Source organism: Phoxinus phoxinus, assembly GCF_949152265.1.
Source record: "Phoxinus phoxinus genome assembly, chromosome: 9".
Taxonomy (NCBI): Eukaryota; Metazoa; Chordata; class Actinopteri; order Cypriniformes; family Leuciscidae; genus Phoxinus; species Phoxinus phoxinus.
In genome coordinates this window covers 2,238,422-2,266,144 of record NC_136884.1, presented here as the reverse complement: position 1 = coordinate 2,266,144, position 27,723 = coordinate 2,238,422, and the positions used below count along the sequence as shown (strand labels likewise).

Here is a 27,723-nt window from a genome sequence, read left to right as displayed (position 1 = left end):
AAATGACACTTGGCAAGGATGGGTGGGAGAGATTCTTTTCTTTAAGAGTGAAGGGTGAACAAGAGGATTTCTTCAGGCTGATGGAGTGGAGAGTAGAAAAAAACACCCAGATGCCTTGAGGGATACATGGAGATTCACTAAACCCACTATGGGAGAGATACCAGGATGAACATGTAAATTAAAAGGTTCTATTTAGAACTTTCGGATTCTTGACTCAATTATAAAGAACCCTTTATTCCTAAAGGTTCTATTTAAGAAGACATGTCTTAAAGGGATACTTCACCGCTGGAAAGATGAATGTGTATTTAAATTGGGTCATTTATGTAATAGAAATGTGACATTATTTTAGAAGTTGGTGCCTTCTAGACTGAGAAAAGCCAGAAAATGTATTTTTGGCTCATGTGGATGAAAGACAACAATTCCCAGAATGCTCTTGCTTCGCCGGCCTACGAGGCCACGCCTACCGGTTACAGAGGCCAGTATCGGAAGAAATGATACGACTAGGCTACTAGTCGACTCGAAACTAAAAAGACGCCGCTTTATCGTGAGTCTCCGTGACGATTTAGTTGATCAATTAATTTAAATACTGATTGTATTTATATCAGTTTCGGGTTGAAAACGTGGAATCGCTCCTGCTACTGGCTGTAGTATCGAGCCTCTGGCCAAAAAAGCCTCCGATGATGACGCTGAATGACGATTTGTGTCATCTGAGGTTTTTTTCCAGACACACAATACACACATCTCTCGTCTCAGGGGGACATGAGGGAGGGAAGCACGGCCATTCGAAAATACTACCGGGTTTACTGATACAACGCTTAATGCTAATCGGTGAAGTATCCCTTTAATGGTTAACACACTTTCATGTTTAACAAGTTATTTCATTTTTTATAGTGATAAAGTATGTTTACAAGCTGTTAAATTCATAACATTTTATTAAAACCGAAAAAACTAAATTCATTAAGACTAGCCTTAGCCTATATATAAATCCATAACATGATCCCATGATTGAAACCCTTAAAGGTTCTATATGTATGAAGCGCCTGATGGAACCCTTTAATGTTCTAAATAGAACCTTTTCTTGTAAGAGTATATAATCAAATCATTTTATACTCTGAGCTGATTTAGATGTGAAGCTATGCATTTATTTATTTATTTATTTGTTTATTTTAAGATAGTCTTAGACACTGTAACCAGCAAAAAAAGGAACTGGGGATCAACTTGACTTTTATTAAGCAGAAGGATTGTTCACAAAACATTATTAGAGACAATGCAAATGTTATTTTGATAATTTTTTTAAAAGGTTTGAATATAATATAATATTTTTTAATAATCAAGTACTCTCTGCACTCTAAATTAGGTGTTTTCAAATTTGCACCATTTACAGCCAATACAGGCAATTTACCATATAATATATGGTTTTAACAGTTAAAGCGCCACCTATGGTCCGATCTTCATAAAATTTTGCTTGCATGTTAATGATGTTATTTCACATATGCCCACCAAATTTTTGTGAAGTTCTGAGTTTCTATTTATGAATTATAGACTTTTTAGTGTATTTTGACACGCCCATTTTCTAAATGACCCAGTTATAGCCATCCAAATGCAAAAGTTCATATTTAATGAACCATTTTATTGTCAGCAGTGGTTCTTGAGGCAAAGTTGTTCAGTATGAGGAGATCTGCATATTGTGTGGATGTGTGTAACACCACGTGATTACAGAGTGCATAAAACTCGTTAGCACCAACTAGTGGCCGATTTCGGCCTCCGTTAGCCTTGTCTAATGGGTGCTTAAACTTCATTGGCCGATGGCGGCCATGTTTTTCGAGATACACCAATGTCCTCATAGATATACATGGCACCTTGGACCAAGACACTGCATACCAATTTTCAAGTCAATCAACATTTTTGACTAATTTAAAATGCATGTTTTTCCTCTACTCAGATTAAAACATACACAACTCCATACAGTATTACCTTAAATTTTTTAATATTGAAAAAAATCCACAAAACATGAATGTTCAGGGCAGTTTTTGATTGTGCAATAATGTTAATGTTAGTTTATAACAGTTTACCTCTAGTGTGCCGCTTTTGCTTGTCATCTGTGTTTTATCACACTTTCCTTTATTAGCAAAGTATCAACAAGAAGAGGGATCTTTTCTATTAAAGGTCTGGATCAATATTCAATCGCTTTTCAAATTTATGGAGTATACTTAAGTATTTTATCAATACTATTTAAATGAGCAGTGGTGTACAAGTGTGTCGCTATCACTTATTCCTGAAGTTGAGTCAAGGCTGAAGGTAAATGATACTCTTCATCCCAGAGACCCCGCGCTCTCCGCCTTCAGCGCTAATCAACCCTTCAAGCGGCGAGCTGCATAGCAATTCAACTGGTGCATTAGCGCTCGCTCTCCCTCTCGCTTTCAGTCAACAATATGATGAAGGCCTGCCAGGCACATTGGTATTCAGAGAGAGCCATCAAACTCCTCAGCGGCTCTGACTCAGTCACCAAATCCTCCCACCATCAAAAGCTCTCCTGATGTTTGTCGAATTTGCCCTTATTGCGGCAACCAGGAAGAAATTAGCATTGAGGCTAATGCCGAGGGAGCGTTCGGGGAGGTAATGCAAGCGCAGGGATGATCACGAGGCATTAGACACTGGTTTTAATTGGAACGGCTGTTGTGGCGTAAGAGAGTTTGCTGGGGATCATGATGTGTCACGTGATGCAGCGTGTGAACCGCTGGCTACTGATAATAGTTATAAGTGTTGGCGCTTAAGGGTTTCAATGAAATGGCTGCTAAAAATAAAAAAAACATACGCTTCCCATGAGGCCACTAATGATACATGTGCGCAAACACACATTTTACATGAATATGTCGAGCTTTATATGATTGTATCTAAAACAAAAAATCTCATTACTTCTATAATACACACACACACACACACACACACACACACACACACACACACACACACACACACACACACACACACACACACACACACACAGTGGGATTTTATTGTGGGTTTTTTCTCGAAGGGGGTCTTGCTCAGGGTGTAATTCAATGTAGAACCGCTACTACACACACACACACACACACACACACACACACACACACACACACACACACACACACACACACACACACACACACACACACACACACACACACACACACACACACACACACACACACACAGTGGGATTTTATTGTGGGTTTTTTCTCGAAGGGGGTCTTGCTCAGGGTGTAATTCAATGTAGAACCGCTACTACACACACACACACACACACACACACACACACGCATGCATTATGTGGATGGTCAAAGGCTTGCTTTCAGCGTGCGATCCTCTGCCCTCTGGCACACGATGTCTGTAACGGGCTGGTTTGAGCACAGGAGGGGGATATTCGGCTCTCACACTGAAACGAGGATAGAGTAAGTGTGAAAGGAGCGAGCGGAGAGATTCAGGACAGGGTGAGATGCTGGGAGACGTCGTGATCTCAGAGGCTTAGCATGCTAATCACCTGAGCCCGTTGTGGAAGTGTATAATCTGACATGCTCATGTCCCCTTCATATACCCCTTAATATACTGGATACATTAGAATGAGAAATCACATTTGCCTTGATCTATAGACATATAAAAGGTCTTCCATTAATTAAAACATCTTGCAAGTTGCATAGCTTCAACTGCCCTCATTATAAACAAAGCATTAATTTAATCAAGCTCCAAAAACGACTCGTTGCACAAAAATGGTTCAGGAATGTTTTGAGGAGCACAACAACGAGTTTGAGGAGTTGACTTGGCCTCCAAACTCCCCAAATCTCAATCTAATCGAGCAACTTACAGGACTTACAGATCTCCTGCTAACATTACAGCGCCAGAGACCACAGCTCAGCTTCAGGGGTTTAGTGGAGGACATGTCTCGACGGGTCTGGGCTTTTTGGGCAGCAAAAGGGGGACCAACACAATATTTATATATATATACACCGATCAGGCATAACATTTGGGTTTTTGCACACAAAAAAAAAAAATATATATATATACACCGATCACGATATATATATATATATATATATATATATATATATATATATATTTATCCATGTCATGACTAACACAGTCTCACCCCAAAACGTCACATACTGACGGGTCTTGACCATACGGCAACATACGACGAAAAGGGTACCCCTATAACGTCCATATGTGACGATTCGGGAATGGTTGGGTTTAGGTATGCGTTAGGGTACCGCTAGGAGGCGCTGCTGGTGCGCTTATGTCTGCGTCTCATATTGACGTTATAGGGGTACCCTTTTCGTCGTATGTTGACGTATGGTCAAGACCCGTCAGTATATGACGTTTTGGGGTGAGACCGGGCTGTCATGACCCCTTTAAACTCAAATTATTATTCTTTTTTTTAAGTAAATGCCTAAAGAAACCCACAAAACTGGTTGTAACCACTGTGCAAATGTATTAACTTTTCAAGGGGTTCAACTGTTTCTTTATGGGTCATTTACGTTCAAACATTCGGTTAATATTTGCCTTGTTCTGCACCAAAAAATGGTTTTCTGTGCCTTTTAGTGCTGCTTCTGTGAAATGCACTTTATTTTACATAAATACTTAATTTTTTAATAATTATAATATTACAAATATTAGAATTAACGTTGTCACCTTCAAAGTCCCTCACTGAGCGAGCAAAGGCTTAATCTCTTAAGAATCCAGTTAATTTTCTCGTGCAAATAGTCAAGTCATAATTAATAACGTAATGGCAGAATATGAATGACCCAGTTGAGAATAATGAGACCTTCAGGTCAAAGGTCACCTCGTGTTGTGCGATAGCAGAGATGCATTAGTCTGATCGCAGTTGAGCCTACAGCAAACATCTCTTCATACAGAGAGTGGTAATGTAAGGCGATCGAGCGTCGTCTTCTGCGATCTCAACAGTCTTATAAACCCCGTCAGCGAATCTGTCTCTCTGACCACCCGTAGCTCTGCCAGTCCAAGCGTCCAATCCGACAGGCCGTCCAGATGACGGATGAAACTGAAGCACCTGCCAAATGTGTGTGTCCCGCTGCGGAGAGAGGGCGCTTTGCCCCGCGCTTACACCCCGTGTCTGCCATTATCAGTCGTGCACAATGTAAGCGATCCGCCTCATTGCGGGGGAAATGGCCAGTCTGAGTTGTTTGGGTCCCTGTTGCTTTACTGTGGTCACTGCTTGGCTTTATTTGGCTATCCAAAAATGGTCTTAGTCTTGTAAAAATAGCCTTGTAAAATATAACCAACCCTGTTGGAACCACTGTGGAAATTATACAGTGCTTCATCTCATTGTTCAGGCTGTTATCGGTTAAAGCCCCCCTGTAGTCAATCATTTCATCCCTTAAAACTCATCTTTGATCTCCAAAATTACATATTTTAACTTGGCTTAAAATATCTTGAATGTAGCTCTAAACCCTCGCCTTGTTTAGTATTCACGGTTCTATGAATATGCAAATGAGCCCCGCCTCCAGTCACTCACTCACTCAGAGATCCACTGGTTGACGATCACACGTTGATCTGATTGTTTACAAGGTTGTTTGTGACATCAGAAACTATGAATATGCAAATGACCCCCGCCTCCACTCACTCACTCACTCAGAGATCCACTGGTTGACGATCACACATTGATCTGATTGTTTACAAGGTAGTTTGTGATGTCAGAAACACCAGCGATTTCAAACCGTGATTTTGAGACTGTCTTTGGTTCACTGCAGTTTTAAGCAGAAAATACTCAGCAATGCTGTCGACTTATGAATGGTTTATAAGGTTAACCATTACACCTTACACATGGTTTGTCTTAAAGCATATTTAAAACACCACACTGACACATAAACAACACTAGCACCAAACGTCTACTGAGCCAAACGTCTGACATTCAGAGTCCGAGGTTTTGTTTTATTTTCAGGACGTAACGCTACTATTTTGGCAGTGGATTTGGTTCTGGGCGAGAGTCCTATTGTTTGTATTGTGTGTGTGTGGTCGTCTTGCTTCTGTCTCTAAATGTGAGATAAGGTGTTTATAATGTTGTTGCTGCAATGCTGAGCAGAGCAACTGATCCAATCTGTTTTAGCACGAAGACAAATGCGTGCAGCTAAATGTATAATGCCTCTCAGGTCCAGCTGCTTTCTGTCCGAGATGCTGGACGCTCACTTGTGTTTGGCATTATGTCCACAGCTGGTCCCTTTGTTTGGACTGAAAGGGACACTAAACCAGATGTCACAGAGGAACATGCATCACATGACCTGATTACCCACATCTTTTTGGCCTTGAAAAGTGCATGACACATGTTTGGAAATGCTGTAAATCATACAAATACTGCTTTAAAGGTGCATTTACATGTATAGAGCATTTCAGGGGGTTTGTCTCGTGCTACCCGAAAACGTATTTCTTAATCTTAATTTTAATTTTTTTATATTAAACTGAATGCATGATTTGTGCAATTTTTATTTTAAATGACATAAAATGCATTAATTATATTAATGAAATTAATCAATTAATGATATTATACATATGCTTTATTTTAAAATAAATGCATTTTATTTGTCTTAATCTTAAATATTATTTATTTATTTTTATTCAATTTTTTATTTAATTTATTTAATTTATTTAATTTATTTAATTTATTTAATTTATTTAATTTATTTAATTTAATTTATTTAATTTGTTTAATTTGTTTAATTTATTTAATTAAAAAAAAAAAATTTTTTTTAAATATATATATATTTTTTAAATTGATTTTATACAGCGTAACTTTCAGTTCAGTAACGTTCAGCCTTTTTAAAGATTTTTTTATGGATAGTTTCAGAGCGTTCTCGGTTGTTAATACTCCCTCCAGCACAGTTTGCCAAACATCTATAGTTTTAAAGACCAGTTTTTGTTATATACATGATATTTAAAGCTATAATAGATTTATAACTAATGACAGTAGGCTCCACTGTTTTGTTGACTGTTCAATATTATCTTAATAATCTAATCTGGTTACGTCCTCAGACAAATGGGACTTTAATACACAGTGGCTATTTTATTATTTAGTTATTGATTTGAAAACAAGTAATCTATCTAAACTAGTTTTCTAGCTTCTTAGTCTTGTAAAATAGGAAATTACAGATCAGTTTTATTGGAAACTTATGACAATATTAAACTGAGTGCGTAATTTGAGCAATTTGGGATTTTGAATTACTTTAGATAAAAGGGTATCAATTAATTATATTGTAGTATAGATATGTTGTACAAGTACATTTTACAATGCATACATTTTGTTTATCTTAATTTAAACATTCTATGATGTGCTATTGCACGCACACACGCACGCACACACACACACACACACACACACACACACACACACACACACGCACGCACACACACACACATAATATAATACGTCTCCTCTACTCACACAACACGGACTCGCCAGGGAATCAGTCGTGTCGTCAGATCCATGTAATCTCAGCATACAAGACGCATTAATCAATGGAGCTGTAATTACATGAGGGTGTGTGTGTGTTTGTGTGTGTTTGTACGGGGCCAATCTTGCATTTGCACCCTTTGTTAAGGTCCATGTCTGCCTAACGCTGTCTGAATGTCGGACAATAAAGGTCTGTGCAAGGGTTAATTAGCAGTGCTGGAGAAGCATCTATCAGCTTTATACAGCAGCCGCGCAGCTCCATTATCCTGGGACTCACACACTGTTCAAATTAATGCGCAAGCACATATATCTGTGTGTATGATCAGATATTATACTCGTGACATCCGATCTTGCATTATAGCTTTAGTTGTTTGACCTCTCTATATGAAAACACAAAGTATATGCAAATAATTTCAAAAGTTCTGGGAGAATTTTCCTCAATAATGGGTTAACTGTTTATGGATGCATATACACAATGCACCACAGCATTTATGTCAGATGCTGTGACGGTATAGGCTAAGGCACTTAGGGTCGAATTTACCAACAGCGCAAACACTCTTTTAATGTTAAAACACTACCGTCAGGATTTACTAAAGACACACAGTGCAAAACTAGCGCTGAAAAGGTGTCGACAGGGTTATTTTTGCAACTGACCTTATTGCACACGCATTAGGAGTTTCCCTTTCAGAGGCAATATATGAGGAGAGCATTTAAATTAATAATTAAATTAAATTAAATTAATTAATTAGCGATTTACTAAAGTTTGTGCTCAACATTTCACCATTTTACCATTATTTAATGCCCCAAAAACCATCCATCCATCCATAACTATCTATCGTTCTATTATTGTGCCATTCTATCCATCCATCCATCCATCCATCCATCCATCTCTATCTTTCTATCTATCGTTCTATTATTGTGCCCATCCATCCATCCATCCATCCATCCATCCATCCATCTCTATCTTTCTATCTATCGTGCCCATCCATCCATCCATCCATCCATACATCCATCTATCTCTATCTTTCTATCTATCGTGCCCATCCATCCATCCATCCATCCATCCATCTATCTCTATCTTTCTATCTATCGTGCCCATCCATCCATCCATCCATCCATCCATCTATCTCTATCTTTCTATCTATCGTGCCCATCCATCCATCCATCCATCCATCCATCCATCCATCCATCCATCCATCCATCTCTATCTTTCTATCTATCGTGCCCATCCATCCATCCATCCATCCATCCATCCATCCATCCATCCATCCATCCATCCATCCATCCATCCATCCATCCATATATCTCTATCTTTCTATCTATCGTGCCCATCCATCCATCCATCCATCCATCCATCCATCCATCCATCCATCCATCCATCCATCCATCCATCTATCTCTATCTTTCTATCTATCGTGACCATCCATCCATCCATCCATCCATCCATCCATCCATCCATCCATCCATCCATCCATTCATCCATCCATCCATCCATCCATCCATCTATCTCTATCTTTCTATCTATCGTGACCATCCATCCATCCATCCATCCATCCATCCATCCATCCATCCATCCATCCATCCATTCATCCATCCATCCATCCATCCATCCATCTATCTCTATCTTTCTATCTATCGTGCCCAACCATCCATCCATCCATCCATCCATCCATCCATCCATCCATCCATCCATCCATCCATCCATCCATCCATCCATCCATCCATCCATCCATCCATCCATCCATCCTAATGTTTGTTCATATAAGCATAGTAATCTGTGGTAATAAACATCGTCACAAATGCTGTCACAGTTTATCTTATTTCTTGTAAGCATTACACAGGTCTTGGGTTAACACGTCTCTGAGGATTATTAGGTTTTAAATGCTCAAGGATCTCTTGATCACTTCCTTTTTGCGTAAAACCACAGAGCTGTCACAAACATCCCATTTCTTCATTCTTATCTTCCAGCCTTTCGCACATCGCCTCGGGTTTGTTTTGTCCCTTCATTTGTATGTCTTCAATGCCGTGTTCTTTTAATGCAAATGCCTCTGTGCTCGTGCGGTGTGATGGCGGCGTGTTTTCATGCATCATTCCGAGATCTGTGTTGTGCTGAGCTTCTTTTGAAGCGCTCGGCCAGAAGAACATTTCATGCTGAGATCTTTATAGTAGTGTTTTTATCCGCCAGAGTCATAAACTACAACCGCTCAATATTCAGCTCAATATTAAAGTCCTCATTCAGTGAGCTTTAAAACTACTTCTGGCGTGTTTTACATCTGCATTGGAGACTTGAGTTTACAGGTAAACAAAGTTTTTTGTTTTGTTTTTTCCCCCCACCAAATGTTTGTTAAAATAAATGCCGCAATAGCTTGAGGAAATATAGAAAACGGGGACTACTAAGGATCAAGAGTTTATTGACTGTATAAATCAAACAGTTTAATGCTTTTATGTTCACAGAGGATGAGTTATTCATTTTATTTTGTAATTTAAAGGTGCTCTATGGAGTTTTTCTACTAAAATGAATCCATTTTTTATTGCCTGTGTGTGAAGGGGTTGTAATCTCACAATAAAATGATCCACTTGGCGGGTTTTGCTATTACCTCTGAAAGCAAGTATTCCTATTTCTATGTGAAGTCTCCGGGCACTCAACAGCGACGACACTGCAACTTTATGACATGGATTTTGCTAATACTAGGAAACGACAAGCACAACACAAACTCCACATAATAATAAAAAACAAAAGATAGCACGCGCACTCGCTTGTAAACGTATTGGTTGCAATCTGAAACATCACAGCTAGATGCCGCTGAAAAAACTTGATCTATAGTGGTTTTACAATTAAAGGGGTCATACAATTTTCCTTGAGCTTTTGACATATAAGAGGTCATCATACTATAAGAATATCCTGTAAGTTTCAGAACTGAAAACGTAATTGTTAGAACAAAAAAAACGTCTTTTATTGAAATCAAGGCCAGAAAACAACTCGTGGAATGTGCGTATGGCCCCGTTTACACGTATCCTACATGGTTATTGTGAAAAACTGAGACATTTCCCTTCGTTTGTGCCCTTCGTTTACACACAAACGGAGAATTCGCCTGTGAAAATGTTTTTTTCTAAAAACTCTGGAAACCTTCGTTTGAATGTAAACTGAGAAAAACTGAGTTTTAGGCAGCCGGCGTCACAGTATGTGACTATTTCCGGGATTGTGATTGGCTAACGTGGGCTTGAGCTTCTCGTTGCACTGCCACCTACAGGTTTGGCATGCTCTTGACGGCATATACACGGGTCCGCGTAAACTAACACTTTTCTGAAAACTGACAGGTGTGGACGATGTTATTTTTGAAAACGGAGAAGCGTGAAATGTCCGTTTATGAAAATAGCCGTCCACGTGTAAACGTAGCCTACGAACGCCTACTTCAACATTGGTACTTTGGCCCCGTCCACTGGTGTGTTAGTGAGATGACGAGGAGAGAAGAGAGATACAGGATCACTGGACTAAATATAACATTAATTTCCCAAGGCTCCTAATGCTAGGAATGTGGTGATTAATTTTCAACAATGTGAATGTCTCAGTTGAGGGACAGCGGATGAAAATTTGTAAGTGTGGCTAAATCTGGCACATTTTACATATTGTCTTGTAATATTAATGTGTATTGTTCCAGATGAAACAAATAAATACAAAAAACCCCACCCAAATGTATCTGTATTCGGTACATTTCACTGTGGATTCTTTGGTAAATCAGTCGCAATTTCGGTGCAGGCATTGCAAATAGATGATATTTACAATATGGATTTGACAGTAATGCAACAATATGTAAGTAACTGTTAATTCTAATGCCTGATCTCTGACCAGTGGTTATGTGATGATTCATGAAGCTACAGTCAGTCAGATGTTCTTTGTCCATGTGTCAGTAAATCAAACCATTGACTTAAACGGTCAACTTCACATTGTTTCTCTTAGTTGGATGAAAATAATCTGTTATTTAAACTGTGATTAAATTATATATAGAAATCGTTCATAGAACGCTTCGAAGAATCGTACAATTGATGGAGCTGTCGATCAAAACCCAGAGTTTATCAGTCACTGAGTTCTGGACTCTCGCCAAAAACTCCTGTTATAATCAACAAATCTCTTATTTACATCGTGTTTGCAGTGTTAGTTATGATGAAAGCATTCGTGAGTTACAATGATGAGATCACTGCATTCATGCGCTCAACATGTCTGTCATTGGCTACATGCTCATCACTGCAACCTTTCAAGCCACGATCTAAATATAATGCTAATGCTATAATCAACACTTTTCACGATCAATTAACCTTGACGGCTGTAATAGTAAAAACATGGTAAAACATTTTCGAGAGTGTTCCACATGTAATACGTAGTAATTTCATATCCAAATATGTTTAAAATTCACTGTTCTTTAAATATGAATGCTCATCATACCAAATACCAATGATTCTTTGATATGAGATCATTACTTCATATTCACAATATGCTACTTTTATCCCAGAAAGCAATATTTGTTCATTTTAAAAGTGTTATACATTAAGAAGTGGAGTTATCTTTCCTGTTTTTTATGCATCTTGGGCCTCTTGGGTGTTTTCTTATTTGTGTAGCCTTTTCTCATGAAATATTCATGAGCCGCCACTGGTATACTTAATGAAAGTTTGCATTGCATTATGTTTAACCTTTTCAGATGAGTGAACCCGCAAAAGTTCACTTGACATCTTATTAGCAACATAGTTTGTGTGTAAGACGCTGAGAGCATTGAGGCTGTCTTTTTTTTTTTTTTTTTTTTTTGCTCTACATGGCATGCTTGTTGCACTTTTATCAAAAACTCTTGATTATCTATCAGTCTTACAGTGTCAGATTTCAATTTTCACTCGGTGTAAATTTGATGTATTTTTCAATGTCACAACTTTGTTCTGCATCATTACTCATGAATCTACTTGACAAAGCTATCCACACACATACAGCGATGTTCCTCAAGCAGTTTGTGGCTAAATCTTTTCTTATTTACAGCTTCGAGCGGCGAACGCACAGTCTCGGTGATTGTGTGCTGTTGCACCTTAAGGGATGTTTGGATTTAACTGTGTTTGTGTAGATTGACGTGAGCTGCATCTCAAAACAGTTTTGTAATGGAACACTTCAGGATAATTCATCCGTGAGCTTCTTTAACATCCTCCTGTACTCTTCCTCTGGAGTCTAGACAATGAATCTGTCAGTCAAACCTCCCACCGCCCATTACCCATGATTCTCAGCGGCAAACCTGCCTACTCAAACAGAGATATCTGGCCAGAATTCACTGTTCTCACAAAACCTAGTGGTTGAGTAGAGTTTGATAGATTAGATTTTTTTGTTTTCTTGTTTATTTTTGGTTAGTTTTAGTAATTTTTATTCTTTTCGTTTTTTTATGTAGAATTTATACAATTTTTTTTATTAGTTTTAGGTTATTTGGTTAATTTTTTTTGTACTTTAACTACAACTTAATGAAAATATTAAATATTGCCTTTGCAACAAGCTGAAATAAAATAAGTATTAAAAAAAGTAAGTAACAATTATTTGGGGGATATTGTAGCAGCGAATTAACAATTCGCAATAATTAACTCCCTTGGTTTATTTAAATCAAAATGAGGGAACGAACTAGTACAATATGGACACAATTTACTAAAACTAGAGAACGAATTCTTAATTTGTTACCACGGTATATATATTTTTGTCCGCACGTCATGTGTAGGGCTCCGTACATTTTTTTTTTTTTTTAATGGTTTAATTTTTAGTTTTTTAGTTAATAATAATAATCCTGGTTAGCACATGTTGCTAAGCTAATGCAATGCTTATATGCACAAACAAAATAGTATATGTCGGGTAAATATGCTGTGATAGCAGAGAACCATCCCTCTAAACGCTCTCTTTCTTTATTTCTCTGCAGATTCCTCAGATCAGCTATGCATCCACAGCTCCGGAGCTGAGCGACAACACTCGCTATGACTTTTTCTCCCGCGTCGTTCCACCGGATTCCTACCAGGCCCAGGCCATGCTGGATATCGTCACGGCGATGGGCTGGAACTACGTTTCCACACTGGCCTCGGAAGGGAACTACGGGGAAAGTGGCGTGGAAGCGTTCGTGCAGATCTCTCGAGAGATTGGTAAGATGGCTTTTCCTGATTGCCCAGATTGGCTTGATGTATTCATGAATTTAAACCAGTTTTATGCTATTTATACGATGTTTAGTGTCACTGATTGCGTTATTTTACATATACATCTGCTTACACATGCTATCGCTTGTTTCTGCTTATTCTTCGCCTGTGTTTTGATCAGGAGATTATGCACTTTTTTTTCCAGAAAATGCGTAACAGCGCCCTATGGAAGCTTGTTTCCACCACAGGATAAACATTTTTTAAACGTAATTGCGACTTTTTATCTCACAATTGCAAGTTTACATCTCGCAATTCTGACATTTTATCTCAGAATTGCGTGATATAAAGTTGCAATTGCGAGTTATAAAGTCAGAATTGTGTGATATAAACTCACAATTGCGAGAAAAAAGTCTGAATTGCGAGTTTATTTCACAATTGCGAGTTTACATCTCGCAATTCTGACATTTTATCTCAGAATTGCGTGATATAAAGTTGCAATTGCGAGTTATGAAGTCAGATTTGTGTGATATAAACTCACAATTGCGAGAAAAAAGTCTGAATTGCGAGTTTATTTCTTACAATTGTGAGTTTATATCTCACAATTCTGACTTTATAACACGCAATTGTGAGTTTAGATCTCGCAATTCTGAGAAATAAAGTCAGAATTGCAAGATGTTAACTTGCAATTGTGAGATAAAAAGTCGCAATTATCTTTAAAAATGTTTTATGTTGTGGTGGAAACAAGCTTCCATAGCGCCCCCTACAGACTAAAAGTGTGATCCTCATTTGGCAAGTGTGTGATGCCTAGGTTTTCCTCTGTAACTGCTTACAAAGTTGGCAAGTTAATGATAAATTGGGTTTTAAAATATATTCACATTTTAAGTAGAATTGGTGTATTCCAGCCTGTAGCATCTTAAGCATATTATTATTCTTATCTGCTCACCGTGTGCAGAATTTGAATCCATTGAATTAATTCTTAGTTGTTAAAACGATGGATAAACGGGGATTTACGTACTGCAGTGTTTCTGAACCTCTGCTCTTACACGTATTGACCGAAATGTCATGGATGTTCTTGGTTTTGATGGTGTATAGCGCTCTGGGTCGAGTGCTCAGCTTTTTACTGTCCGTTCAGTGTATGTTGACATTGCTCACAGAAGCCAAAGGTGATGTAGACCGTAGGTGTGTGTTGACCACGCAGCAATGAGAGAGTCTTACAGATATAACACCGGGTGAAGCACTACTTTAGCATGTGCTATTTCAACACAAACCTGCATTTTATTCACTAAACACTTTAGCAAATGTTGCACACAGCCTCTCCAGGATTGTGATCACAGACTCATTGAATGCATTTTTACATTTTTTACACAGAAAACATTAGCCTGAGAGCAGTATCAACCAATCAAAATCCATAATTATGATTACATGTTAAAAGAGACATGGCTGTGCATGTTTATGTGTTTGTGTTAAACACGTGGAACTAATTGAACATTTATAGAAGTTAAATTATATAAAATATAAAATAAATATAAAATAAATGTGATTTTCAGTCACATTTTTGAAAATATCTGGGGGAAAAATCTTCTGGTGGAAATTGCTAAATATACTGCACGTAAAAAATTTGCCAACTCAGAAATTGCTTACACGTTTTGAAGTAGAAAATCTGAAATAGCATTTTCTTGTAAAACATACTCCAGTAATCTTTCAATAAATCATTATTTTGGTGTTTAGCACTGTGCCAGCCGTATTCAGGTAATTGTCATTCTAATCAGAGCGAAAACATCTCATTTCTATGCGAATGAGGCTTGTTATAGATTAGCCCTTTATGCATTTAATGTTGTGTTTCTGCAGGTGGTAAACAGACGAGGTATATTTTAAATTGATCATGGCAGCAGTAATTCATGAAATTATGGAGAAAAGTGTTAAAACTGGGCATATTTCCAGACACGCCATGCAGCCGAGTGCACGTTCTGCATTTTAAAGATCTATCCAGGTTTTCAGGACCATAAAGTAGGGCAGATAGCAGGAGTCTGCTTATAGTTGCTATTCAGGACCTAACTTTTGTTGCACCCAGAACATTAGTTACAAGGGGACATATCATGCTTTTTTGATTTTACCTTTCCTTTCGTGTGTAATATAGCAGTTTGTGCATGTGAACAATGCATGCAGACTTAATCCACGGCAAAAAGAGTTCATCAATTCAACGGAAAACACTTGAAATGCCTTGTTTGTAGTCCTGCCGTTATTTCAGTGACTAATCTACGTCATCATATTACACATTTGCATAGTGACCGTCTACTTGCTGAATCAGCCGTTGCATGTCGAGGACATACTGGGCTTTTTTTTTCCACCGCGAGGGCAAAATACTGAGGGAATTGTTACCATAGTTTATAGATGGTCGTGAAGCCTCGGGAGCTGAAAGGGGCGACACATTTCCGTCACGCGCTCCAATCGGTTGACCAATCACAATTAGGGCTGTCACTTTTGAGAAAAATCTAATTCGAACGGATATCAAATACCAAGCTATGTATTCGAATATATTCCAATATCTACCCTCCCACCCCCGCCCGAAAAAAACAACAACAAAAAAACGTAACGGATATTCAATCAAACTTCAATCAAACAGTCTAACAGTCATAAACAGGACTCTCAAAATTACACTTATTGGCCTCATATCCTTGCAAATAAACCTTGCCTTTACACGCACATCAAGGTGCCGACCGGTTGTGCAGGAAAGTATACAGTCATACGATGTTGGAAGCCTGGCGATGCTTCATGCGTTTTCTCAGATCGGATTTATCAAAACGATTCCATTTACACCTGGTCACAGGCCTAAATGTGTTGAAAAAGTGTTTTTGCAAAACGGATATAAATCCGATCTTCAATTCCCGCGCTATATGCAGATTTAATGGATTTAATGTCACCGAAAGCAACAGATATGAGCTGCATTTTATTGATCATCAGCTAACATTTTAAAATCAAAGACTGCAATAAGAGAGAGCGGCAGCCCTGGTAAGATAATTTAGTTTCTTTACCTTTAAGGAAGATTATTATTATTGTGTGTTAAAGCGTCTGCGACTTACTTTCGATTTGCAATAGTTTGCACGTTGTCTTGACGCTTGATGAATAGATCATCTGCGGTTATGCGTGTTGCAGCGCGCCGTCATACTATAGCCTGTAACACGCTTTCAAAATAACACGCTTTTTTAAAATAAAAAACAAACTAATCATAGACTGTAAAAAATGCGCTACACACCACTTTAAAAACCGGATAGTTTATTTGTAGTTCAATTACGGATATTTCACGTCATGTTCGAATGCATATTCGAATATCGAATAAAAAGTGACAGCCCTAATCACAATAGACTGGTCCAGCTGACCAATCAGAGCACACTGGGCTTTTCAGAAAGGCGGGGTTTAAAGAGGCAGGAACTAAAAAAGAGTGTTTTAGGCAGAGGGTGAAAAGAGGTGCTGCAGTATGAGAATTTTTTTTTTTTTTTTTTACTTTAAACAATGTATTCCAAATGCATGAATATGGGCACTTTAATAGCCCTAGAAAGACAAACACTGGGTCTGCATGTTTCCTAAGCAGGCATGCAAACTGGATGGGAGAGTGTAAAACGGACTCCTCTTCAGGAATGATGGTCTGACCGCTATCAAGTGCCCTGGAGTATCAATAAACACCCTCAGATGGAGATATAAGCAGGGAATATGGGTCAGAGGAGGACACGGATGGACAGAAAGTGTAATGACGGGCTTTAACACACAGTTCCTCCTCCGGTAAACCAGTCTACGCTATTATTCTCACCCTACGGGGTGGAATTACAGCTATTAGCAGAGACCCTGCTGATCCGCAAACGCAAACATCACACAGCTGTACTAATCGCACGGTTTAATTGTGCATTAAAAATTCATGAGCGATGATACACATTTGTGTAATAACATCCACTTTAGCATCCTCCGGACTCCAGTGTTTACCATCACACGTAGTGTTTCACAGCTACTTAGAAACTGTCTCTACTCAAGCTACTTGCTGCTCATCATTTCAAGTAGTTAACCGGAGTCAAGACAGAATCTGCACAACTGAAACTGCAGATAGCTGAAGCATGAAGAGCGTTTCCCCCCTCGTACATGGAGGAGATAGATGATGTTAGTGCAGTGTTGACATTCAAATGGTTGATTTTTGTAGCTTTTACTGTATAAACACTTAAAACTGGGCAAAGAACGGTTTTACTACAGCATTTGTAGTAAAATCCTCGTAATTAACCATGGTTTTACCATTGTAACTATGGTTTATCTATATATTTATCTATATTTTTTTGGTTGTAAACCCAAAGTAACTACAAAATTAACCATGATTTTACTATAGTAACACATGGTTTAACTAGGGTTTTGGTAGTAAACCCATAGCAACTTCAAAATAAACCATGGTTTTAATACAGCTTTTGCGATAAAACCATAGTTACTATAAAATTAAGCATGCTTTATACTGTAGTTACCATTGTTTAACTATGTTTTTTGTAGTAAAACCATAATAACTACAAAAATAACCATGGTTTTACTACTGCATTTGCAATAAAACCATGGTAATTAAGAAAATTAACCATGGTTTAACTATAGGAACCATGGTTCCCTTTCGTAGTCACTTCGAGTTACGTCGAAATGACGACGAATGGGGTTCGCTTAGAAGCCTATCCTCTTCGAATATTAATAAAACGAGCCAATGGCAAGCAAATGCCATGGGTCTGCTGAATTTGCATAGCGTAACTCCGCCCCACAGTGTGGGTATATAAGGAAGTGAGCCGGCAACATGCAGATATGTTTTCGCTTTCGGAGCCAAGTTTATCCTTCACTCCACAAGCCATCCTGAGTATCATCTCTATTCCTCTTCGAGACGAGCTTCCCTCCAGGTGTTGGTGTGACAGCGAGTTCCAGCGAGTGCACATTCCCTGCGATCTGAGCAGTGATCTGCCAGTGTGTGTGTGTTCTCTCCCTGGTCGCTTCAGCATCTGCGGGGATTTCTCCTTCTCTCTAAAAGAGCAAAGCGCGTGGCACGTCTTTTTAAAGATGCATCGCCCGTGCCCTTCTGGTTGTGGTCACTGGCTGTCTGATTTAGATGGGCACAATCGCTGTTTTGCGTGTTTGGGCTTAGAGCACGCCAAAGCAGCGCTTGTGGATGACTCATGTTTTCATTGCGGAAACATGACCATCGCGACACTACGGTCGAGACTCAGTGATCTCGAAAGAGTGAGAGTCCCCTCATCCACACCCCGATCTACCCCCTCTAGTAATAGAGCTGGTACTTCGGCTGGTGGCCAGGGTGACCTGAGGGTGACGGTGTGGCAACAACAACCGACGATTCGTCCTCGGGCCACATCCCCCTCTCAAGTGCCGCAACCCGCGAGCCGACCAGATGATGCGCTCGATCAGTCCCGGCCAACGGTCGGCGGCGGACCGAGTGCGCCGTCTGGCGCTCCTAATGACGATGCTATGTCGATCACAGCATCACAAGGTGGGCAGGAGTCCTCGGGAGATGAGGGGTCGGCTGTGCTGCCGCCTCCGGGCGCGTCAGCATTGCCCGATCCTGATCCCGAGCTGACGGCCATGCTTTCCCGGGCAGCCGCGAGCATCGGGTTAGAGTGCAATCCGCCACCCTGCCCCGAGCGCTCGCGTCTGGACGATTGGTTTTTGGGCGCGGCCGCCGATTCACGTCGGCGTCCAACCCCAATGCCTTTCTTCCCGGATGTGCATGAGGAGGTCTCGAGGTCCTGGAAGACACCCTTGTCTTCCCGTGATCGCTCGGCGACCTCCTCCGCCTTTCCTCCTCTCGATCAGGCGGCTGTTTACGGGTACACTGGGGTGCCTATGGTTGAACGCTCTGTTGCGATGCAACTGTGTCCACAGAGTGCTTCTTCCCGTGGTGATCCTAAGCACCCCTCCAAGGCCTGTAGGTTTTCGTCGACCCTGGTGGCGAAGACCTATAGAGCTGCGGGGCAGGCAGCCGCCTCATTGCATGCCATGGCCACTCTGCAGGTCTACCAGGCCCAGATGCTCAGGGACATGCACGAGGGGAGGACTGACCCAGGGCTCTTCAATGAGCTGCGTGCCGCCACTGACCTCGCTCTCCGGGCGACGAAAGTGACCGCACGCTCCCTGGGCCAGGTGATGTCCACTAGTGTGGTCCAGGAGAGACACCTCTGGCTCAACCTGGCCGATATGAGGGACGCTGAGCGGACTCGTCTGCTTGACGCCCCCATATCCCAGGCTGGCCTCTTCGGCGGAGCGGTTGAAGATTTTGCCCAACAGTTTTCAACCGCCCAGAAGCAGACTGAGGCTATTCGTCATATTCTGCCCCGACGGCCCGCTGCTGCCTCCACCCAGCCGTCGGTTCAGACGCCTCAGCCTGCTCGCCGCCGAGGGCGCCCTCCCGCGGCTCCCGCCCCTCCCGCACGGCCCCAGCAGCAGCCTTCACCCGGGCCGCGTCGTGGAGGACGCCGCAGGCAGGCGCCCCAGCCCTCTCCAGCCCCGCGCCCCGCTAAACGCCAGGCCAAGCGGCGCTCCTGAGACGGGCTGCTCAGAGATGGCCATCAGTTCTTCTCAGGAGATGGTAGCAGGACCACTCCTTCCCCCGGTGGAGGGCCGGGGGAGAATCCTTTGTTCTCCACTCCCCGCTGCTCACCCACGGGTGGGCAGCACCCTAATGTGGTTAAAGAAAGAACTGATATCCCCATCTCTGAGCCCCCAGAAGGGAATGACAGTGCGCGCCGCCCACGGGCCCCGCCGCTCTCATCCCCTTCTGTCGCCAGACCCCTGCCAGAGCACGCCCCCGTGGAACGCTGGTCCTTCCCTGGCTCCCTCTGGCAGGACGCGGCTAATGACCGTGCCCCCACACCGGGCCGCTATGCCACCCACGTCCGGGCCGGTCATTCCGCTTCGCTGCACCCCCGCGGGGACGTCTGTCGTCCGCATGACCCCGCTGGCACAGTCCTTGGGAGCCTGGTTAGAGCTTCCCAACCTGTCCCGCTGGCTCGCGCGGACCATCAGGCTCGGCTATGCGATTCAGTTCGCGCGGTCTCCTCCCCGCTTCAGGGGAGTCCGCTTCACTATGGTCGGTGGCAATGCCCCTGTCATGAGAGCGGAGGTCGCCACCCTGCTGGCGAAGGGTGCGATCGAGACTGTCCCTCCAGCCGCAATGAGGTCCGGCTTCTACAGCCCCTACTTCATTGTCCCCAAGAAAACCGGTGGGTTACGACCAATCCTGGATCTGCGCGTCTTGAACCGTTCCCTTCACAGGCTTCCGTTCAAGATGCTCACGGCCAAGCGCATTTTCGAATGTGTGCAGCCACAGGATTGGTTTGCAGCGATCGACCTGAAGGACGCCTACTTTCATGTCTCCATTCTTCCTCGACACAGGCCGTTTCTACGGTTTGCTTTCGAGGGGCAGGCATACCAGTACGCGGTCCTCCCATTCGGGCTGGCCCTGTCTCCTCGCGTCTTCACGAAGGTCGTCGAGGCAGCCCTTGTGCCGCTACGGCAACACGGGGTTCGCATCCTGAATTATCTCGACGACTGGCTAATCCTAGCTCACTCTCGGGACCAGGTTTGCGAACACAGGGACCTAGTGCTCCGGCACCTAGTCCGTCTGGGCCTTCGGGTCAACTGGGAGAAGAGCAAACTTTGCCCCGTGCAGAGGATCTCTTTTCTCGGTATGGAAATCGACTCGGTCGCCATGTGCGCGCAGCTTACGAGCGAGCGCGCGCAGTCACTGCTGACTTGCCTGAGACAAATCCAGAGCAAGAGTGCGGTTCCACTGAAACTTTTTCAGAGGCTCCTGGGGCATATGGCATCTGCAGCCGCGGTAACGCCGCTCGGATTGCTTCATATGAGACCGCTTCAGCACTGGCTTCACGATCGAGTCCCGAGGTGGGCATGGCACCAGGGCAAGCTCCGAGTACCAGTTACTCCGACCTGCCGTCAGACCTTCTCCCCGTGGACGAACCTCAGCTTTCTACGGGCCGGAGTGCCCTTAGAACGAGTTTCCAGGCATGTTGTTGTGTCAACGGATGCCTCCTCCACGGGCTGGGGTGCCATGTGCAATGGACATGCTGCCGCGGGCTCCTGGACAGGACCCCACCGCCTATGGCATGTCAATTGCCTCGAGTTGCTGGCAGTACGTCTCGCTCTGCACCGCTTCCGGGCGCTGCTCAAGAACCAGCACGTACTAGTCCGATCAGACAATACCGCGACAGTAGCGTACATCAACCGACAAGGTGGTCTACGCTCCCGCCGTATGTCGCAACTCGCCCGCCACCTCCTCTTATGGAGTCAGAAGCATCTGAGGTCGCTTCGAGCCATTTATATTCCGGGAGACCTGAACTGTGCAGCCGACGAGCTCTCACGGCTTCAGCCTCTTCCTGGAGAATGGAGACTCCATCCCCAGGCGGTCCAGCTGATTTGGGATCAGTTCGGGGACGCACAGGTAGACCTGTTTGCCTCCCACGACTCGTCCCACTGCGCCCAGTTTTACTCCCTGACCGAGGGCACGCTCGGCACGGACGCTCTGGCGCACAGCTGGCCCCGGGGCCTCCGCAAATATGCGTTTCCCCCAGTGAGCCTTCTTGCACAGACCCTGTGCAAGATCAGGGAGGACGAGGAGCAGGTCATATTGGTTGCGCCGCACTGGCCCACCCGAACCTGGTTCTCCGAACTTGTACTCCTCGCGACAGCACCTCCCTGGCCAATTCCTCTGAGGAAGGACCTCCTTTCTCAGGGACGGGGCACCCTTTGGCACCCTCGTCCCGATCTCTGGAACCTCCACGTGTGGCTCCTGGACGGGACGAGGCAGGTTTGAGTACCCTACCACCAGCGGTGGTGGCTACCATCACTTCCGCTAGAGCGTCGTCCACTAGACATGCCTACGCGTTGAAGTGGAACCTCTTCGTCTCTTGGTGCTCTTCTCACTCAGAAGACCCCAGATCATGCCCGATCAGTGTCGTGCTTTCCTTCCTGCAGGATGGGTTGGAGCGAAGGCTGTCTCCCTCCACCCTGAAAGTATATGTTGCCGCTATCGCCGCACATCACGACGCAGTTGATGGTAAGTCCGTGGGAAAGCACGACCTGGTCATCAGGTTCCTGAGAGGAGCGAGGAGACTACAGCCTCCTCGCCCTCCTCTCGTTCCCTCTTGGGACCTCTCAGTGGTACTAACTGCCCTGCAGAGTGCTCCCTTTGAGCCTCTGCAATCAGTGGAGCTTAAGTTCCTGTCAATTAAGACAGCGCTCCTGGTTGCTCTGGCCTCCATCAAGAGGGTAGGGGACCTGCACGCATTTTCTGTAGACGAAGCGTGCCTGGAATTCGGGCCGGCCTTTTCTCACGTGATCCTGAGACCCCGGCCTGGATATGTGCCCAAGGTTCCCACCACTCCCTTCCGGGACCAGGTGGTGAACCTGCAAGCGCTGCCCCTGGAGGAGGCAGACCCAGCCTTGGCATTGCTCTGTCCAGTACGCGCCCTCCGTGCTTACGTAGACAGAACGCAATGTTTCAGGACCTCAGACCAGCTCTTTGTCTGTTATGGTGGGAAGCTGAAGGGAAGGGCTCTCTCCAAGCAAAGGTTGTCTCACTGGATAGTGGACGCCATTGCTTTGGCTTACCAGCAGCAAGGTCGACCGTGCCCCCTTGGTGTGACGGCCCACTCCACCCGGAGTGTGGCCTCCTCTTGGGCTCTAGCGCATGGCGCCTCGCTAACAGACATCTGCAGAGCTGCAGGCTGGGCGACACCCAACACATTCGCCAGATTCTACAATCTCCGAGTGGAGCCAGTGTCCTCCCGAGTACTCGCTTCAACCAGCCGGTGCTAGGACCCGCTCAGGTGTCTTCGCTTGCTCGCCATTCCACTCCACGGACTGGATACGTGCGATATTCTCCTCAGGTGAGCCTGATAAGCCCTGAGTTCCTCCAGCGCTGTTGACGTCAACGCCAGAGTTATGCCTCCGGCAGCTTTCGCGTTGGCTAGGTGCCACCATGTGCATGGTTCCCCCGCTGGGCGACCCCCACGTGTGTATTTCCACTGTAAGCCTCCTTCGAGCATGTGTCTTTCCCTTGGCAAGCCAGTCTGCCACCCCTGGGGTTGAAATACTCCACCCTACGGGCTGGACACCCCAGTGTTATCCGTATGCACCCCCCTCCGGGTCATATGTGTTTTCTTAAGTCCCCCCCCTTCGGGCGGGCACTGATTGCATATTTCCACTGTGATATGCTTCCCAGTGTACCTTGGTATTCCTGTGTTAAGTAGGAGTCCTTCGTCCGTGCTAGTCTCACGACAGGGAGCTCAGACTTACGCAGGGCACTGGAAGACAGCCGAGGTGGCGTGATTGGACTGGGAACCCCATTCGTCGTCATTTCGACGTAACTCGAAGTGACTACGAAAGGGAACGTCTCGGTTACGGATGTAACCCTCGTTCCCTGAGTAGGGAACGGAGACGTTACGTCTTCCTGCCACTTCCGCTGTACCGCTGGAACAGCCTGAGTTCAGCTTGGCTCCTTCAGCGAAGAAACATATCTGCATGTTGCCGGCTCACTTCCTTATATACCCACACTGTGGGGCGGAGTTACGCTATGCAAATTCAGCAGACCCATGGCATTTGCTTGCCATTGGCTCGTTTTATTAATATTCGAAGAGGATAGGCTTCTAAGCGAACCCCATTCGTCGTCATTTCGACGTAACGTCTCCGTTCCCTACTCAGGGAACGAGGGTTACATCCGTAACCGAGACGTTTTACTACAGCACTTGCAATGAAACCAAAGTAACTACATAATTGAACTATTAGTTTTGTAGTAAAACCATAATAAACACAAAACTAGTAGGCTATAGTAGACTCATTAATACTGCGAGATAAATAGTTAAGCATGATTTTATTAAGAAAACGTTTCCAAAACTAAAAGAATGGCTTTTATTGTCACTGGACTGAACTCAATGAACTCAGCGGTGGATTAAAACGGAGAGAAAAGAATTGAACAAGCATGCAATTAGCCGCTAAATGAATGTCATACAGCAAGCGAATGAAAAGTCGATAGCTTTGCAACAGTGATGCCCTCATTGTAGTTTCCGCTAATGGCCGAGACGATTGAGATCTTCCTCGTTGCTTGTCACTACTTCAGGAGATCACCGTGCATCAGATAGCAGTTGCCCTTTTGAGGCTATAAACGTTAACCCGCAGTTTATTCTACAAACTTTGAGTTTAATTAAGGACCATTTCTTTTATGTGCACGCTTGTATTCGCTGTCCGAGAGTGAACAGATGTCATGACCTACTGGGTGGTGTGTGTATGCGTTGATGCATTGAGCTATAGTGGTGAAAACTCATCTAGTTTAATGGTTTTATAGGGGTCTTGAACCTTACCATCTTCGCTAACCTGCAGAGCAACTAGATTATCTTAAAACAAACAGTCTTTTCATCCAACATTGCAGCGGGCAAAAAAGGTCTATGATCAATAGTGATGTAATGACTGGATTTTCAGCAACTCAACCTAGACTGTCATTGTGTTTGTAACATCGATTTATATTAGCCATCCCATGGTTGGGCAAGAACTACGCTGGATTAGCTTGTATTACGTGTGACTGTTGAGAGGTATCCATAATTGTGTAAAGTACCCTGTCTCACTGCATTTGTTCTTGTAAAGATGACTCTCGCTATGCGGACTTCTCTGTGACAACACGCCGTGTACAGTTTCCCATCACACTAACACCGTTTTATTTCCCCAGAGGGAAACATTTCTTAGTCATATAGTGTTTTTTTAAGAACTCAAGAACTCTCATGTGTGTTCCATCAATGTATCAACTGTCTCTACGAACATTCCATTGGAATTCCAATACGATTCACTGCAGTTTTTATTCCTTTTCACACAAACTATTATCATGGGGCAGATTATTGATTAATAATGACTTATTTCTGCGCTGTTTCTTGTGCAATACTATGCAATGACACTTTTACCGTAGTTCATGATGTGTACACATTTTGACATGCTGTATGTACAGTATGTCTTTTCAGATGTACTGTAGTAAACTTGCTCTGTAGCTCACCTGGTACAGGGGAAAGTACACGTGAGTAACGATACAAGACCACAAAGACTTGAAGCAAGCTAAAATGGCATGGTAAATGCATCTTTACTTCACATTTGCTTATATGTTAGGTTTAGTGTAGGGTTTAGTGTAGGTAGTACATTATTCTCAAATGCAAACTGCTGAGATACACAACCATTGCAATAAAATGTCGCCACACATGTCGTTCATCTGTTTCTGGGAAAAAGTAATGCGCTTTTAGGTTAAATTTCTCTTTGAAATTGGAGCACAGCTTCAGGCAACGCAAAATCATTTGGTGTGCTTATACATAAAAGTTGTCTATTTTTGTCTACATGCTAATAGCTCCATACTGGTAGGAGACTAAGATTCTTAAAAGTCTTTTATATGTGTAAATTCATGTTAATAGCATCAAGGCAGCTGCCAGGACGAGGTTAGTGAGCACAGTTCTCTGAGGAGCAAGTAGCAATAGATGCTAATAGACATTAGCCTTAATTACCATGCCAATGGGCCATAGATAATTGCATTAATGCCTGTCATGGGATTTCCCTGTAGTTTCGGAAAAGCTATGTGAAATGGTCACTTCAGCAGCTGGGCTTCAGCACTTCAGGTCCCAGACATGCACGGCAAAAGAGGATTTTCACTCAGTATCTTGTGTTACAAATATCCAAACATTCATAGCCTGTCACCTGCCAGTGTCCCGGATCGGGAGAATTAGCAATTTATTGACCTTTTTCCTGTCACATATTTTTAGTAATCATAAATTAGGTATCATTTGAAAGCTTAAACTCTCAAAATGCATAAAACTGAGTTATCATGAAAACGGTACTTTAACTCCTTTTAGCAAGCTAAATGTTTGTGATATCAACTTTAAATTTGGAACACAACTTGGATACACATTTTCAAGCAATTTTACAGTCCAAATCTTTTTTGTAAAAGTTGTTTTGTATAATTTTTTTTGTTTTTTTTGTTTGCTTTACAGCAAACTTAAACCTTTAGTAACTTTTTAAGCTTTTTTTTAGCTGCTTTCACTTCTGCAATAAGTAAGTATACTTGTTTTCTATCAAAATTAAGTGATTTTATACTTAAAACAAGAAAATGAAAAGGGGTCAATTTGTAGATATCTGTTAGTGTTTTAGGCATGAGCTTTCCTGTTGCTCAAACAGCAGAGCGCTGGTGCTTGCAACGCCAACGTCATGGGTTCGATTCCCACAGAAAGTAATCTACCTTGAAATGCAATGTAAGTTGCATTGGATAAAAGCATCTGCCAAATGCATAAATGTAAATGCATGAACGAATTTTGCTTCTCAATCAATTGTATCTTGATTTAACAATATATATATATTCAAAAACTCTACAGTACATGTATGTGCACAGTTTCCTTTGCTCACATCTAAACTGGCCATCCTCGGTAACCACCTGAGCTGAACGCAGAGGTCCAGTGCATTCCCACAGGACTTGAGGAGGGAAAAGCCTGTCTTCTCTGTTTAAAGGGCCTAATGAAGCCATTACATTCCTAGGAAGCCAAACTCTGTCTATAGATTAAACACAGGCTTCTGTTACTCCGGGGTCGTGACCCGCACAGACGGCTGCCAAGTGATGTCCTGTGAATGCCACTGGTGAACAGATGGAGCAAACCGCACAGCAAAACCCATATAGTGTTTCTAACATTATACATGGTGACATTTTGATGCAGTTAGATCTGTAGAGAGTAGAATTCATAGAGAAGTTATGTAGTGCCTCTTTATACAGGCCATATGTACGAATTTTCATGTATTAATTGGTTTTTTATTGCCAATGTGTGAACAGCTTGTAACAAAACTTAACAAACGAGACCTTTCCTAGGCTGTCTATGAGAGTCTGCGGGCTGATTTTTATGTGAATACTGAATCAAGAGGATGTGACGTTTACAGTCTCTCTTCTGTTTTATGACACATGAAATTAATGCTTATACAATGTTCAGGAATAATGTTGAAAGAGCCATTCTGTACTGTAATGACAATGTGTCATGCAAATAAAAGGGATTAATTCACATTATAGTCTTACATTACCAGATCTATAGTCTATATAATCT

General features: G+C 42.8%; 1 protein-coding gene across 3 annotated transcripts in view; it reads left to right on the top strand.

Annotated features, from left to right (window-relative positions):
• grm8a (glutamate receptor, metabotropic 8a) overlaps positions 1-27,723 on the top strand; it is a 211,615-nt gene that overhangs the window by 66,988 nt on the left and 116,904 nt on the right. For all 3 annotated transcript variants that reach the window (XR_013798735.1, XM_079622081.1, XM_079622080.1), the window contains one exon: positions 13,372-13,588. Coding sequence is in view for 2 of the 3 variants with exons in the window: in XM_079622080.1 (XP_079478206.1) it covers positions 13,372-13,588 (217 nt within the window). In the remaining variant the exon portion in view is untranslated. The remainder of the gene's footprint in view (positions 1-13,371; positions 13,589-27,723) is intronic.